This window comes from Leopardus geoffroyi, chromosome D2, assembly GCF_018350155.1.
Source record: "Leopardus geoffroyi isolate Oge1 chromosome D2, O.geoffroyi_Oge1_pat1.0, whole genome shotgun sequence".
NCBI classification, from domain to species: domain Eukaryota; kingdom Metazoa; phylum Chordata; class Mammalia; order Carnivora; family Felidae; genus Leopardus; species Leopardus geoffroyi.
The window spans coordinates 34,009,917-34,028,088 of record NC_059334.1 but is presented as its reverse complement, the minus strand read 5'-3'; the positions used below and the strand labels follow the sequence as shown (position 1 = coordinate 34,028,088).

General features: G+C 41.7%; 1 protein-coding gene and 1 pseudogene across 4 annotated transcripts in view; both read left to right on the top strand.

Moving 5' to 3' along the window:
- Positions 1-968: 968 nt before the first annotated feature.
- LOC123577497 lies at positions 969-2,140 on the top strand (annotated as a pseudogene).
- Positions 2,141-3,922: 1,782 nt separating this feature from the next.
- The window catches only part of PLA2G12B (phospholipase A2 group XIIB), a 31,038-nt gene continuing 16,788 nt past the window's right edge, over positions 3,923-18,172 (top strand). Inside the window, exons 1-2 of one of the 4 annotated variants that reach the window (XM_045437730.1) lie at positions 3,923-4,267; positions 16,132-16,208. In XM_045437730.1, coding sequence (XP_045293686.1) covers positions 4,057-4,267; positions 16,132-16,208 — 288 coding nt within the window. In that variant the 5' untranslated portion in view covers positions 3,923-4,056. Of the gene's footprint in view, positions 4,268-16,131; positions 16,221-18,172 lie in introns of all 4 variants that reach the window. The other 3 variants (XM_045437729.1, XM_045437728.1, XM_045437731.1) reach the window with 3 other exon arrangements.

The following is an 18,172-nucleotide window of genomic DNA, read 5'->3' as shown; positions in this document are numbered from 1 at the left end:
GAAAGAATTCATTACCACTAAAGCAGCCCGCTAAGAAATATTAAGGGAGACTGAGTGGAAAACAAAGGCTGTAAGTCAGATTAAGAAAAATAGGAAGCACAAAAGCAAAAAAAGAAAAAAAAATTAAGTTTATCTGTAAAATCAGGCAAGAGAAGACAAAAGGATGTAAAATATGATACCAAATATCCGAAATATGGAGGGGAGAAGAGTAAAGAATGAGTTCAAGATTAAGGACCATCAGCTTAATATATATTGCTACATGCATAAGATGTTACATATCAACTGAATGGTAGCCATAGATCAAAACAGTAATAGATACACAAAAAATAAAGAGCAAGGAATCTAAGTTTATCACTAAAGAAAACCAGCAAACCATGAAAGAGAGAAAGAGAAGAAAGGATAAGAGGCCAACTACAAAAACAACCACAAAACAAGTAACAAAATAGCAATAAATATGCATCTATCAATAATGTAAATGGACTAAATGCTCCAATCAAAAGAAAGGGTAACAGAGTGGATTAAAAAAACAAGACCCTAGGCGCCTGGGTGGTTCAGTTAGTTGAGCGTCTGACTTCGGCTCAGGTCAAGATCTCAGGGTTCGTGAGTTTGAGCCCCACATCAGGCTCACTGCTGTCGGTGCAGAGCCCACTTTGGATCCTCCGTCCTCCTCTCTCTCTACCCCTCCCCAACTTGCTCTCTCTCAAAAATAAATAGAACATTTAAAAAAATAAAAAAAATAAGACCCATCTATAGGCTGCCTACAAGAGACTCATTTCAGACCTAAAGACGCATGCAGATTGAAATGAGGGGATGGAGAAACATTAATCATGCAAACGGATGTCAGAAGAAAGCTGGAATAGCAATATTCTGTTGGACGGAATAGAATTTAGAACAAAGTCTGCAGGAAGAAACAAAGAAGCACTATACATAATAATAAAGGGGACTGCTGGAGCTACTGAGCAAGGTCGTGGCAGAACTGGAAACAGCATGTACACATTCCTCCCCCAGACTGGTTCTCCATTCCCAGCCTGGGGGCAGGATCCCTGCCTGCATGTATGGTGGGTGGAGAAGCTGAAGCCAGTGCCAGTAGCACATGAGAACCAGGGCATCTTCCCTCTGGAGGGACTCCTACCTAGTGCTGCACAATGGTCCAGAGGAGCTCTCCCACTTGCACCTATGGATAGGACAGCAGCCATCCTGGGATGAACAGGGGGCCTGTGCTGTGCTGGTCGTGCACCTCAACACCCTGCCTGGCAAGAGGCTGGTGCAGCACCGAGAGGTGCAAGGCAGTGAGTTTGACCTCTTCATGAGCTACTTCTCGTGTGGCCTCAAGTACCAGGAAGGTGGAGTAGAGTCAGCATTTCACAAGACCTCCTCAGGGGCCACTCTAGCTGCCACCAAGAAACTCTACCAGATCAAGAGGAAGAAGAACATCCATGCCACTGAAAGGGCACTGAACTGAGGCAGCTTCAACACTGGACACTGCCCCATCCTGGACCTGGGCCAGAATATCTTTGCCTGGTGTGGTGGCAAGTTCGACATCCTGGAGCACTGCAAGGTACAGTACCTGGACATGGCCATCTGGGACAGTGAGCGACAGGGAAAGGCCCAAGTGGAGATTGTCACTGATGGGGAAGAACCTGTAGAGATGATCCACGTCCTGGGCCCCATGCCTCATCTGAAGCAGGGCAATCCCGAGGAAGACCTCATGGCTGACCAGACAAATGCCAAGGCTGTGGCTCTGTATAAGGTCTCTGTTGCCACTGAACATCAACCTGACTAAGGTGACTGACTCCAGTCCCTTTGCCCTCAAGTTGCTGCTATCTGATGACTGATTTGTGCTGGACAGTGATGCTTTGTAGCAAGCTCTACATCTGGAAGGGGTAAAAACCTAACAAGAATGAGTGGCATGTAGGCTCCACATGGCTAAGGGCTTCATCTCCTGCATATGGTATGCCCCAAACACTCAGGTGAAGATTTTTCCCCAGAGTCATGACAGCCCCATCTTCAAGCAATTATTCAAGGACTGAAAATGAGGATGGGCCTCTCCCTGCCCCTTGCCTACTTTCTCCTTCTCCAGCTGCCTGATTAGTGCTGAGGTGCCCCCATGAAGTTTCAATAAATGAGACTAGTGCTTTCCTGGAAACAAAAATAAAGGAGACGATGCAACAAGGAGACATACAACAATTGTAAATATTTATGCGTCCAACATGGGAGCATCCAAATATATAACGCAGTTAATAACAACATAAGGGAACTAATCAATAGTAATACAATAATAGTAGAGGACCTTAAAACTCCACTTACATCAATGGACAGATCATCCAAACAGAAAATCAAAAAGCAAACAGTGGCTTTGAATGACACACTGGACCAGATGGATTTAACAGATATATTCAGAACATTCCCTCCTAAAAACAGCAGAATACACATTCTTTTCAAGTACACATGGAATGTTCTCCAGAATAGATCACATATTAGGCCACAAAACGTGCCTCAACAAATTTAGCCGGGAATGAGGGTGGGCGTCTCCCCTCCCTCTGCCCACTTTCTCCTTCTCCAGCTGCCTCAGTGCTGAGGTGCCCCATGGATGTTCCCATTTTCATTGTGACTGGGCCCCACAAATCATGCACCAGGCCCTGATCCCCACTTCACCAGTGACAGCCTGTCCATTTCTGAGTCCTTTCACCTTTGTGTCTCAGTTTTCTCACCTCTCAAACAGGAACGATATCCACCTTACTTCACAGAATTGATGTGAAACACACATACACTGGTTTGGAATATATAGATGCTTTAAAATACTGGTGGCATTGTTGTTCATATGATTTTTTTTTTAAAGTAGGCTCCATGCCCCTTACGGGACTTGAACTCACAATCCTGAAATCAAGACCTGAGTTGAGATCAAGTCAGATGCTTAACCGACTGAGCCACCCAGGTGCCCCCATGATGAAATATTTTTTAACCATTGCCTTCTCTGGAGTCTGAGTCTCTAGACAAAAAGATTTCTTATCCAAAATGAAGAAATGTAATTCATTATCTTCTATGGGGCTTGCCAGACTTTTGAGAGAGAACCTATATGACTCATTTGGTCCATAAAGATATCATTTATAGAGACTAGTAATCTCATGGAATTTATTTCTTCATGTGGCTAAAAGCAAAGTATGAACTGAAAGTGATGCCAAAACTCTGGACTTAGTCAACAGTCTTAAAGCCTAAACTTTCAAATTCTGTTTCTGATAAACGCTTTAGTTAGTTTCTAAGCAGCTTGAGTAAAAACAAGACAAGGAGAGTGGAGTTCCCTCAGCACCATCTCTGGGCAATCTGTAGAGATCAGACACTGTTGAGTGGAAATGAAAACACTGCTGTAAGCAGAGAGGCAAAAATGTCCCAGCACCAGCGTGGCTGCACTTAGGAGCTCTGCCGGGTTGGAGGACGGAGTCTGAGAGCCAAGAAGAGACTAAGGCAGAAGACAGGGTCCCAAATCTGAAAGCCCACTTCACACACACTTAGAACACATGGATAATATCCTGACCATTGATATGGGTGCCATTGTTAACCCACTGACATTGGGGGTTTCCTGAGCTCTCAATACACCCTCCTAAATCTCCCTAGAGACCATGTACAGATGGTCTTAGGGGTGGTGCTGGGATCTTGGGACAAGATCTTGTGTCAAGAGGCTAGCCCTAAAGGACCAAATTTGTAACTGATCAATAGGTTAACAAGTTGGTTGGGGGCAGAATTCCAATTGCTCCACCAGTTGGCCAACATCTCCCTCCTCCAGGGCTGTGGAATCCACTTTGAAGTGTTCTCTCTGACTGGCCATCCCTCAGACAGGCCCTCCCACTGCCTAACCTTTACCCTTTTTAATTGCCCTGATCTCATCCCAACCTCCATTGCTATGTTTAAAGTCCACCTCTGGGGAATACACAGATTGAGTGTTCCAGATAACCCCCTTCCCAGTCCTGCTTGACATCTGGCCAGCAGGCTGCATACCTGGATTTCCTGGGACACTGGCTGGGGTTTGAGGAAAGACCTCAGCACCCAGCTGGCTTCAGGATGAAGCTGGCCACTGGCTTCTTGATTTTGTGGCTCAGCCTGTGGGGTGGCCCAGCTTGGAGTGACACCAGCCCTGATGCAGAGGAGTCCTATTCAGACTGGGGCCTTCGGCACATCAGGGGCAGTTTTGAATCTGTCAACAGCTACTTCGATTCCTTTCTGGAGCTGCTGGGAGGGAAAAATGGAGTCTGTCAGTACAGATGCCGATACGGTGAGTGCATGCGCAGTTTCTCTTCCTGGTGGGCCTGTGAACAGTGGGAGCAGGGTCTCAGTCTGTCACACACTTTTCCCTGCCATTCACCTCCTAAGTTGGTTTGCCAGATTCAGCAAATAAAAATACGGGATTCCCAGTGAAACGTGCATTTCAAATAAACAACCAATAATTTGTTAATACATTTGAAATATTTGGGACACATTTACACTGACAAATTATCGGTTGTTTATCTGAAATGCACATTTCACTGAGTTTCCTGGATTTTTGCTAACAAACTTACTCCAGGGAAACTGCTTCATTTTAGTGAGTTTGTTGTGAGGCCGTTACTTAGAAACAAGAAGTATGGGTGGGAGTCCGGGAGAAAATGAGGAGGTCTTTGTGAGGAATTCCTAGGGATGAAAACTTGAGCTGAACATTCAGAGAAAATTCTACCGGGAGGTGAAACAGCTTCCTCAGTCACTCTGTGCTAAGCTTGGAGATGGATTCTTCTTTCCTCCTAATGTAGTTCACACCTCCCTGCCAGCTCTGTCAGTCCCTGATGGGCATCAGTGTGTCCGACCCTCCTAAGAGAGCTTACAGAGTATGACTGCCTCAATCAGCAATGGCAGGCCTTCAGGGGTTAGGAAGGGCTTGCTGCCAGCTGTCTCTGCCCACCAAGGACCAGGCCCTGAGCAGGTCTCAGACTGTCCCTCAGGCCTGGCGTCAGATGTACAGTTGTGAACGGGTAGGGCACTACCCTGCCTGAGTTGTAAAGAGGGTACGTGGGAGCCAGGGTGCACTTCCAGCTGCCAGGAATTGTCCCTGGTGTCAGTTCTTCCTTCTCCACGCTAGGAGTCAATTTAAGGGCAGCAGGAAGCGGGGCCCTGGACCTTGCTGCTGGCAGGCAGGAGTAACTTCAAAAGGGGAGGAGAGTGGTTTTGGAAAGCATGCACGGTTTCATATAGTATTAGTTTTATGGTTTAGGTTATCAAATATTTCATCATGGGATTGGAGATGGAAATGGTGAGTCAGTCTAGCCTAGCAGGAAAACATGTAAGAAATATTTTCTCCAAACACTTTTGAGAAAGAGAGAAAGAGAGAGAGACAAAAAAGCTGCATAATTGCTGGACTCACCCAATCAGTCTCACTCACTCCCTTTTTACCTGTGAGCAGGGGACATCACTTCCTTACAAACCATGAGTGACTCCATGGGTAATCCTTGAGGCAGAACCAAAAATCTTGCAGCATAAAAGTTTGAACCATATACAGTTATGGCGAACAAAAGAGTCGCATCTTCTATGTGATGATCCCTTAGGGCAAAAAGCCATCTGCGCTGGGCCTACCTGGGCTCCTGGCTCCATCTTCGGCCAACGTGGGTTGGACAAAGGCAGAGGTGACTTGTCACTGGACTGTGCTCACCTAGTTTGCATCAATGGTGCAGGGAGGGGGTTAACTCACTTCAGGTATTTCTTCGACACAGGTGCTATTTTCCTTCCTAGAGGCGATAGGAGACTTGGGTCTGTGGTTTAGCAAATAGATAACCACGGGGATTGTTTAGGAAAACAAGAGTCAAACCTTCTTCTTTCTTTGGCAAAACAGCATTAAAAGATTTCAGCAAATTTTGGTTGCAAGCTTCTACCTGGGCAGGGGCAGCAGCTACTAGTGGGGGATGGGACAGTCAACAGAGACATTGCTGGAAGGCAAATAACTCCACTCACTCTGAAAACAGAACCTGTGAAAGGAGGGGCCTGAAAAACATACAAAATAGGGGGTTAAGCCTTATTACCTTTGGAACTTAGTGTAGCCAAGAACCTGGAGGCCATGGCCAAACAGCACAAAATATCTTCTCAGGTTGATTATGAATCAAGCAATCTTTGGAACAGAAAATACCTAATAATTAACTGGGTCTCTCTGTCCTTTTTCAGTTTGCTTTGTGGTACACTTCTTGTGCACCACGCCTCTATCCCCAAAGCAGTGGTTGTCAAACTCCTCTGCTTTGAAGTCTCTAGTGGGCTTAAAAAGACTGCTATCTTTCCCCACCCCCCACCACATTTCTGATTGGGTAGGTAGGTAGGTCAGGGGTGGAGCCACAGAATTTGCATTTTTAAAAGTTCCCAGGTGATCCTGGTGCAGGACCACATTTTCAGGAAAAAAAAAAAAAATCAATTTTAAAGGTTACAATCTTTTGTCAGAGGAAATAAGTTAGCAACAATTAGTCTACCAAAAAAATTTTTTTTTCTATTTGATAAGTACTTAACCACTACTTAAAACCATAGTTCTCTATCTTGGCCCTGTACTTACCAGCACCTGGGGGTCTTTAAAAACTCCTGTGCCCAATCAGAATCTCCATGGGCTGGACCCAGATGTCAGTATTTAAAAAAAAAAATTTATAAGTGTTTTTTAAATGTTTATTTATTATGAGAGAGAAAGAGCGAGCACAAGCAGGGGAGGGCCAGAGAGAGAGGAAGAGAAAGAATCCCCAGCAGGCTCCGCACTGGCAGCGCAGAGCCTGATGCTAGGCTGGAACTCATGAACTGTGAGATCATGACCTGAGCAGAAGTCAGACGCTTAACTGAGCCACCCAGACATGCCCAGATTATCACTATTCTTAATGTTTCCCAGGTGATTACCAAGTGTATGGAGCACTATTTTAATAGGTCTTTCGTGGAGAACTTCAGCCTGTAGGTTGTTCTGAAGGTGTTTGTGGCCTGGTAGTCTACAACATTGTGTCAGCATTGGTTTCCCCACTTCTTAGATCTACAGCAGCTTGTTTTCATGTCAACACATAAAATCTGTACTTGTTAAGGATCAGACTGTAAATACAATGAGATTCAGCAGGTATTAATAGCAGATGTAGCACAGCTGCTATAAGGGGTATGCACTAATGTGACCAAGATTTCCTCTCCCCGCTGCCAGAGATTCTGATTCAATAGGTCTGTGGTAGGACCCGGGAACTGCACGGGAGGCCCTTGAACTAACCAGGCTTTGAGAAATACTAGTAATGGAAAAATCATGGGTTTGAAGTGGGGGTGGGTGTGTGTGAATTCCATTGCTGGTGACCTTGGGCAAGTTATCTAACTCTCTCAACCTTTGTTGACTCATGTTTTTGTTTTTTTTTAATTAAAAAAAATTTTTTTAAGTGTATTTACTTTTGAAAGAGAGAGAGAGCATGAGCTGCAGAGCGGCAGAGAGAGAGGGAGACACAGAATCTGAAGCAGGCTCTAGGCTCTGACCTGTCAGCACAGAGCCTGATGCAGGGCTTGAATCCACGAACTGTGAGATTATGACCTGAGCTTCATGACCTGAGCCAAAGTTGACCCTCAACTGAGCCACCCAGGTGCTCTTGTTGACTCATGTTTATAAATGTTAATAACACCTACCTTGCAAGGTTGTTATAAGAATTAAGAATTAGTGCTAGGTATGGAGCACGGCAGGTACTGAACAAGTTTTATAAATGTTATGAGAAATATGGCCTGGTGAACAGGTTAAATACGCATTCAGATTCTTCCAGTTCTCTTTCAACATAAACACACACACACACACACACACACACACAAATCCCACAGGCTGGACAATACCTTCTCAGCTTCTGGAAGAAATCATCAAATGATAATTTAAGTGTTCTGTGCTTTTATGAAGGAGGAGGGTCTCTGCAGCAGAGTTTGTGTGTCTTGTAAATTATGATTGAAAGTACTGGTCCAAGGACACCTGGGTGGCTCAGCTGGTTAAGTGTCCGACTCTTGATTTTGGCTCAGGTCATGATCTCATAGTTCGTTGACACGGAGCCCTGCGTTGGGCTCTCTGCTGGCAGTGTAGAGCCTGCTTGGCATTCTCTCTCTCTCCCTCGCTCTCTGCCCCTCCCCCACTCACGTGTGCATGCGCATTCTCTCTCTCTTTCTCTCTCACAAAATAAATAGAACTTAAAAAAAAAAAAAAGATACTGGTCCACACTCATACTTTGATAAAAAGACCTCAAGATAGAGGTGCCTGGATGGCTCAGTCAGTTAAACGTCTGACTTTGGCTTAGGTCATGATCTCACAGCTCGTGAGTTCCAGCCCTGTGTCAGGCTCTGTGCTGACAGCTCAGAGCCTGGAGCCTGCTTTGGATTCTGTGTCTCCCTCTCTCTCTCTCTCTCTGCCCCTCCCCCCATCGTGCTCTATCTCATTCTCTCTCTCTGTCAAAAATAAATAAACATTAAAAAAAAGACCTCATGATGAATTTCTTCTTGGGTTTAGTTCTAGGAAAACAAGTATCTCTAAATATCTTTTAATCTGTTTAAAATCTTAGAGCAAAATTTTATGAACCTGTGAGTTCGTATCTTTTTCCAGGGAAAGGATTCACAGCCTTAATCAGATTCTTAAGGGGATCTATAGCTTGAAAAAAGGAAACAGCTACTGGTTTAGAGGCAAAGATTGTTCTTGTGCTAGGGTGACCAACTGTCTGGTCTGCTGGCGGCTGAGGGGAGAGGCGGGGTTGGGGTGGGGATTCCTGGGACATGGACTTTCAGTACTAACACAGGGACAGTCCCAGGCGAACCAGGACAACAAGTTGGTCATCCTCCCTCCTGCAGTAACTTAATCTGTTTTAGTAACTGAAATAGAGTTTATTGCTTCAGTAAAATTGTCAGAGTTCTGCTTTGTTCCCTTGGTGTGTTACTCATGCTGTATTTGAGTGTTTCTGGAAGGACATACATTTCAAATAAAGTAGTCTGATTCCTTAGTAGATCTCTAGCAGAGCAAAGCTCCTGCAGGAGCCAGCTGGGTGGGGAGAAGGGACACACCCTCCCGGGAAGATGTAACCCTTGATCTGGGTAATAAAGCACAGAAGTTTTTATTGTTCTTTTCGGTGACAAAACTGAGAGGGAAGAAAGGTTGGGTCCAGGAGGCAGTGTGCATGCTTGTGGTAGAACTCGAGTTTTGTGTCTAACCCTCCTCTTAAATCTCCCTCATTTGTCTTTTAAGTGTCTGACGTGTTTTATGGTGTCTCAGTTTGTTCAGAAGGTTTTAATTTTCATAAGATCAAGTCTGTCAGTCTTTTCCTTTATGGCTTCTGAATTGTTTGCCTTGCTTAGAAAGCCACCCTCACATCATGATTATAACAACCTTTTGCTAATTTTTTTCTGTGAAAGCAGCCATGTCTAATATGTAATAAATGAGTGTTTCTGTGTTCCAATTAAACTTTTTTACAGACACTAAAATTTGAACTTCATATAATTTTCATGTCACAAAATAATATCCTTCTTTTGACTGCCTCCCACCAATTATTTAAAAATATAAAAACAATTGTCAGCTGGAAGGTTATATAAAAACAGGCAATGGGTTGGTCTTGGGTCATCGTTTGCCAACCCCTGAATTAGAGGATCAAGTTGTCAGCCTCCCAATTCTATAAATAGCCAAAATCAGAAAATAAAATTAGTCTGTGGGCGTAGTCCATCTATTGATGCCCAGACTCAAAACATCAAACTGTAAAGACTCATTGCTAAGCTCAAAACTACTCAAGCTATAATTTGAGGATATAGTAAATTATTTCTGCCCAGATTCAAACCATGACCTTTTTTCTTAGAACTTTTCCTTCAAGCTTCATTCCTAAACAGAATTCCTGCAGCTATCATAAACTATTAAATAAATACAAAAATTAAAAATAACCAGCAGGACAGGTGGCTAGTGTCTTTAGTTGGCATTCCATTAGCTTTCAAACTGGGATATCAGAATTTTATCTTCTATGAGTTATCAAATACAAAAAAGGTAGAGGGAAACCCAGGAAACTCCGCAGAGTCTACTGCAAAAGCTCTTTATCAACAAAATTATTAAAGGCGTAAGTTTCATCATAAAAATTATGCATTAGTTTCTTCATTAAAAATGTTCCTCCTGATTTCTATAAAGCTAATATGTGTAGAACATTTGTAAAGGAACAATCCAAAGAAAAAATAAAATCACCATAATATTACCTACAAGAGACAATTCACATTTAATCTATGGCATAGTATGATTATTTTCATATGTGTATTTTGATTACTAACATTACTTAATACATTTTACCCATTCCCCAACTCCCAGTAATTCTGGCACACACACACACACACACACACACACACACACATACAGAGTAGGTTAGTAGGGTATCATTGGAAGGGTACATTTCTCAAGAACTTTGAAAAGTAATGCAGGGATTACTGGTGGGCTGGAAGACTCCATCAACAAGCACAGTACTTCTCCACTATAAATAAAAAATGTTAGGTGAAAATAAAACATTAGAAAAGATACACCCTCAAGCTAGAATGGAATAAATGGAAACTTATAAGTTCCATTGAAGAGGAACACTAATGCTAAAGTAATGAGCAGGAGCTGATGCTAAAACCCTTGGGGTTTTTAAGATCACATGTAGACTCCAGGGGCTGAGGAATGGGTTTTAATACTCATACAAAGAGAGAAAGAGTAACTTTCACTTGTAAGAATTGGGAATCTGGAACTGAACAGTCTGTATAAAGCTTAAAGCCCAAGGAGCTGCCCAGTCTGTTTAAAATGGGTTAGAAAATATCTACCCAATATTTCAAGAAAGTAGCAGGGATGATTTCCATCCACCTGGGGCTGAGACTTAAAGGGGGAATAAAGAACATCCACCAAAAAATCACTACTCCAAACATATTCTATTCACACATGTGGAATTTGAACTTAAACAGTTGGCCTGATGTGAGTTTCCCAGGCTGAGAAATTAACATAAATACTAGTGTCTTAAGGACCTTAAGGCTCCTAGAGCCACAGCAAAGGTAATTGAGGAACCAATATGTAGTACATGACCCAGGGCACAGAAATTCCTTCAGGAAAAAAAAAAAAAAAGCCCTTCTGAAGATAGGGTCTTACTGAAAAATTATACACTATGTGAAAAAATAATCCATCAGGAGGGAGAGTCAGCAGACATTAAAAAAAATGACTTGTATCCCAAAGACTGGAGATTATAAAAGAATATTTGAAGTCATTAAAGAAATAAAACAAGGACTAGAAAACATAATAAAAAGACAGAACTCGGTGAAAATGAATACATAGATTTAAAAGAAGAATCAAATTGGATTCCAAGAAGTGAAAATTATAGTTCTTGAGAGAAAAAAAAAACAGCAGATCGGTTAAATAGCAGATTAGTACATAGAGAGAATTAGTGAAATGGAAAATAGATTTGATGAGCTAGACAAAATTCAGCACAGAGAGAGAAAAAAAGATGGAAAAAGTAAAAGAGAGGTTAAGATATACGAAGGACAGAATTAAGAAGATTCATCATTCATAGTAGTAAGAAGCCCAGGAGAAGAAAGTAGGGAGTATGAAGAAAAGAAAATATTCAGACGGTGGCTGTGAATTATCCGACGTGAAAGAAACCAGGTCTTCAGATTTTTCCAATCAAGATAAGGATATACAATCCACATCAAGATACAGTGTAGTGAAACTGTGAGGATGTGGAGAAATTGGAGCCCTTGTGCAATTGCAACCCTTGTGTTGGGAAGGCAAAATGCTACAGCTGCTGTGGAACACAGTTTGACAATTTCTCAGAAAGTTCAACATTGAACTACCATATGACCCAGCGATTCCACCACGTAGGTATATGTACCCCAAAGAATTGAAAACAGATATTCAAACAAATATTTTTGCATACAAGTGTTCATAGCAGCACTCTTCACAATAGCCAACAGATGAAAACAACCAAAATGTCCATCAGTGGATGGATGAATAAACAAATTGTGGTATATTCAGAGAATGGTATACTATTCAGCCATCAAGTGAAACGAAGTACTGATACATGCTACAACACAGATGAACCATGAAAACATTATGTTAAGTGAAAGAAGGCATATATATTGTATAGTTATATAGTGTATGGTTCCATTTATTCAAATATCCAGAATAGGCAAATCTCTAGAGACAGAAAGCAGATTAGTGAGGGGCGCCTGGCTGGCTCAGTTGGGGGAGCATGCAACTCTTGATCTTGGCGTTGTGAGTTTGAGCCCTATGTGGGGTATAGAGATTACTTTAAAAAAATCTTTAAAAAAAAGTAGATTAGTGCTTGCCAAGGGTTGGGAGAAGGGGAGAATAGGAAATGACTATTTAATGAACATTTGGTCTCCTTTGGAGGGTGATGAAATGTTTTTGGAAGTAGACAGAGACAATGGTTACACAATACTATGAATGTACTGAACACCACTGAACTGTGCACTTTAAGATGGAAATGTGAATTTCACCTAAAAAAAAGAAAATAGACTTCATCAAAATTAAAAACTTTGGCTATTCAAAAATACCATCAAGAAAGTGAGAAGACAAGGGGCGCCTGGGTGGCTCAGTCGGTTAACCGTCCGACTTCAGCTCAGGTCACGATCTCACGGTCCGTGAGTTCGAGCCCCGCGTCGGGCTCTGGGCTGATGGCTCAGAACCTGGAGCCTGCTTCCGATTCTGTGTCTCCCTCTCTCTCTGCCCTTCCCCCGTTCATGCTCTGTCTCTCTCTGTCTCAAAAATAAATAAACGTTAAAAAAAAAAAAAAAAGTGAAAAGACAAACCACAAGATGGGACAAAATATCTGCAAAGAAGATATATATGTGAGTGGCCAATAAGTACAGGAAAAGATGATCAACATAATTAGTTATTAGGAAAGTGCAAATCAAAATGACCATTAAATACCACTTCACACTCATTATAATGGCTGTAACAAAAAAGACAGATTATAACAAGTAGAGGAGAGGATGTGGAGAAATTAGTACCTTTATACTTTGCTGTAGGGAATGTAAAATTGTGTCACCACTTTGGAAAATAGTCTGTTAGTTCCTGAAAATGTTAAACAGTTAGCATATGACCCAGAAGTTTCATTCCTATGGGGGAAATGAAAACATATTGTCCACACAAAAAAATGTTTGTGGTAGCATTTTTCATATTAGCCAAAAAGTGGACAAAACCTAAATGTTCATCATATTTACTTGGCAATAAAAAAGAATGAAATTCTGACACACGTTACAACATAGATGAACCTTGAAAACATTATGCTAAGAAGCCAGAAACAAAAGGCCACATATTGTATGATTTCATTTATGTGAAATGTCCAGAATAGGCTAATTTACAGAGATAGAAAGTTGATTAGTGATTGCCTAGGGCTAATAGATAATCCCATCTTGGAAGCAACATACCTCCACTTCTGCCATGTTTTCTAGGTCGCATAGACCAACCCTGGGACAATATACAAGGGCATGAATACCAAGAGACTGGGATTGCTGGGTGCCATCTTGAATGATGATCTCATACACTCATTTTACCACAGAAACAAATATCAAACAGACTGTGGCAGAGACTGCTTATTGTATCCTAATGTCTTCCCCTTTGTCCGTAGTAATAAACCCCTCCCTACAATTTTAAGCTGGGCTCATGGTGCCTACACTGAATAAAAACTTCAATTCCTAGCCCATTTTTGCCAGTAGATATTGCTGTTTGATTAAGATCTGGACAAAGGGAAGTAAGAGGAAGTGATGTATAATTTTGGAATGTGTTTATTAAAGAGAGGAGCCATGACCCTTCTAACTCCTTCTTTTATCCTGCTGTTTGTAATATGGATGTGTTGGCAGAAGCTCCATCTTGAACCATGAGGGCCAGGGTTGCATTCCAGGGCTGGTAGAGCAGAAAGTTAGAAGCAGTGTCGGTTCCAGAGAAGTGTAGATTTACCATATGAGCCCTATAATCTTTAATTCTGGGTTATGATATATTCTATCTTGTTTAAGCATCAGAATAATACAGTATGTTGGAGACAATAAATATATGGTGAAAATGAATACTCTATTGAAGGACATAAAGGAAGACCCAACTAAATAGAAAACTGTACTATACCCATGTTTGGGAAGACAGAATATTATAAGAAATTCAGTTATCTCCAGGTTAATCTATAAAGTCAATGTACTTTCAATCAAAATCCTGCACTATCACTTGCAGAATTTACTAAAATGACTCTAAAATTCATTGCAAAACTATACGTCCAAGAGTAGTCAAAACAATTTTTAAGAGTAATAAGGAGTGGCACCTGGGTGGCTCAGTTGGTTGAGCATCTGACTTAGGCTCAGGTCATGATCTCATGGCTCATGAGTGGGAGCCCTGTGTCGGACTCTGTACTGACAGCTCAGAGCCTGGAGCCTACTTCAGATTCTGTCTCCATCTCTCTCTGCCCCTCCCCCACTCAACACTGTCTCTCTCTCTCAAATATAAATAAACATTTTTTAAAAAGTTAAAAAAAGAATACTAAGGAGGGAGGTCCTTAAATCATAGACTTAATATCTAAAAATTAAAACAGAAAGGGGAGTGCATAGGGAGCTTCAACTGTACTTGTGACAGTTAATTAAACAGAAAAAATATGTATAGTAAGTTTGGCTAATGTTTGTGTAGTGGGCTCAGGGATCTTTGTTTCTCTGATTTTCCTTCATAATACCAAATAATTAAAAATAAAATACCTTGTAGGAGAAGGTAAAAGAAAAGGAAGAAAAAATAAATGCTATATGCCTCACTCTGAGGATTAATTCTTAGCTTATTTCCTCAGTCTTATGCTCTGTCTTGCGTCTCCTAAAAAGGGGCAAAGGGTTGTGATAGAAGAACATGGGCTTTGGAGACATAAAACAGGAAATCTGGATTTTTATCCTACTTTCCCCACTTAGTACATGACTTAGGCAAGTCACACGCCCCCTTAGTCCCATTTTCCTTATCTGGGTAACAGGATGAAAATGCTCACTGCCAAATTGTCCTGCAGGGCTCTCTCTCTCTCCTTTTTAAATTAATTGTTATTTTTTTATTTGGGAGAGAGAGAGAGAGAGAGAAGCAGAGAGAATCTCAAGTAGGCTCCATGCTCAGCGCAGAACCTCAGGCAGGGCTCAATCTCAAGGCACCGTGAGATCATGACCTAAGCCGAAATCAAGAGTCAGGATGCCTAACTTACTTAGCCACCCACCCAGGTGCCTTCAGGGTTCTCTTTACCAATGATGACTACCATCATTAACATTGACAACATTTCTTTCTCAATAATTGAAAGATTATAACATAACTCAAAAGCCATGTAGGAGAAACCAAGAAATTCAAAGCCTGCCAGATGGTTTCTGCTTAGTTCTATGATACAAAGTCTCACATACTGCACGGTAATGATTTCTATGCTCTTTGATCAATAATGCTTTGCCTACATTTATGGAATCTTGCAAAATTTCCTTCAAGATATTCTGAAAAAAGTTTTGTGGTACTGTTATAATTCTTATTTGTTAAATGTGTGATCAGGTAGTGTTCTGCTTTTTCTGTGCATGGCATGTGGTCTTACAATGGATGGAGTAAGACACCTTGAGTTTTGGTTCCATTTTTCCATGGACCTTACCTTCAAAGTCATGCACTTACGAAACATTAGAATTGTTAGTAAATAAATGCTCATAAAATTCTTTAAGATTAGGAGAGAAACGCAACCTGGCATGAAGATTATTATCCTTTTATGACATTGTCATCATCACCATCATTGCCACCAAATTTGGATGTGAATATCTGGTGAGAAATGATGACTTAAAAAAAAAATTTTTTTTTTAATGTTTATTGAGAGAGAGAGAGAGTGCATGCAAGCAAGTGGGGGAGGGTCAGAGAGAGGGAGACACAGAATCTGAAACAGGCTCCAGGCTCCGAGCTGTCAGCATAGAGCCGACGCGGGGCTCCAACTCACAGACTGTGAGATCATGACCTGAGCCAAAGTCGGATGCTTAACCAACTGAGCCACCCAGGCTCCCCAGAAATGATGGCTTTTAAGGAAAAATTGAATATGCTTTAAGATAATTTTTATTTGATGAATGTTCCCAAATGTTTAATTTCTAAATATTTCTTCCTGCTTCTTTCCTTTCTCCTGCTAGGAAAGGCACCAATGCCCAGACCCGGCTACAAGCCTCAGGAGCCCAACGGCTGCAGCTCCTATTTCCTGGGTCTTAAGGTACCAGAAAGTGTATGTACCGCCACAATTATTTTCTTAGTTGATTGGTTTTAACTAAGACAAGTCCGAGAGTTCTCACTGATGGGAGTGATCATTTATGGAATATAGTTTTAATGTTTATTTATTTTTTAGAGAGAGTAGGAGACAGAGTGTGAGCAGGGGAGAGGCAGAGAGAGAGGGAGACACAGAATCCGAAGCAGGCTCCAGGCTCCACGCTGTCAGCACAGAGCCCGATGTGGGGCTCAAACTCACGAACTGTGAGATCATGACCAGAGCCAAAGTCCGATGCTTAACCGACTGTGCCACCCAGGCATCCTTAATTATTTTAAATTGGATTCAGAGTAAGGGAGATAATTTTCAAAGAAAGTATCCAATATCCTCTTATCAAGGACAGTTGTCCCTCAGATAAGACCTTGTATAGTGAACTTTAAAATCACCACTGCAAATACCAGCCAAATATTAGGGGATCGAACATAACTTCATATGAAATTTGACAAGTGTGACTTATTTAAATTAATGAGACTTTCTTATGATGTCCTGAAGCCATTGGCACTGAACAGTGAGAGCTGGTTGCTATATTGTCAGGACTTTTGCAAGTGGTTGACCTCATGCCTGGTAGCACCAAACCAGCTATGTTTAGAGTTTTAAGATCATAGTAATCTGCACACACACACCCCCACACAAGCATGCCCCATCCCCACACACACATCTAGCCTCCGGCTAAACACTTCTCATCACACCAATGGCCATTTCTCAAGCTACTGGCCTCCCCTGAAAACAAGTAATAAACTGATTTCTTTCAAGACCTCTTGGGGGCCCTTTTATCTTTTTTACTTCAGAAAAGATGTGTTACATAAAATGTAGATAGAGGGATTTCCCATCTAAGCCATGATTTTGAATTGTGTCTTAATCAGGCTAAACATCACTTTTCTGCTGATTCAAAAGATTTTACTTTGTAATAGTTTTATAAGCAGCATAACGTTTACTCTTTTAATGAAAATGCTACCCACTAATGTGGCATAATTTGGCAAATTGAGAAAAGGTCCCCTTTCCTCTTCCATTTGTCAGAAATTTATCTTAATATCACTCTTGGAAATTAATATTTTTCTTAGAAAAGGAAATTTGACTGCCATTGGCTAGACATTTTTCTTAATAAACATACAAATCTATGATATCTTGTGGGACAGTGCCCCCTTTGATATGACACTCTTGTGCACTGTACAACCTGCACAGCCATATTCCCAACCTCGCCCACAACCATCAATATGTGTATGGACACAGAAGAAAGACAATCTTTCCAAATATATATTTATATTAGAGAAACCCCTTTTTTGGCTAATATACTTTACTTGATTCCAACTAGGAGCTATAGAAGTGGCATTAAAACCTCAATAAAGATGTAAAAGTGGGCTTGGGAGTTAAGATGGTGGAAGGTGGGGAGACCCTAGGCTGGGTTTCAAAACCCATCCTTTGAACACAGCTAGATAAACATCAAATCATTTTGAATATCCAAGAAATCGATCTGAGGACTGAAAGAGAAAAATGCACTAGTGGGATGCATAGGTGGCTCAGTCGACTGAGCATCCAACCCTCGATTTTGGCTCAGGCCATGATCCCAGGGTCGTGGGATTGAGCCCCTCATTGGGGTCTGCACTGAACATGAAGCTTGCTTAAGATTCTCTTTCTTGGGGCACCTGGGTGGCTCAGTCAGTTAAGCATCCAACTCTTGATTTTGGCTCAGGTCATGATTTCATAGTTCGTGAGATCAAGCTCTGCATCAGGCTCTGTGTAGACAGTGTGGAGCTTGCTTGGAAATCTCTCTCCCTCTCTCTCTGCCCTTCTCCCAGTAGTGCTCTTTCTCTCTAAATAAATAAATATGAAAAAAATTTAAAAAGATTCTCTCTTTCTCCACACTCCCCCCCCCCCCCCCCCCCCCGCTTGGCCCCTCTCTCCAGCTCGTGCTC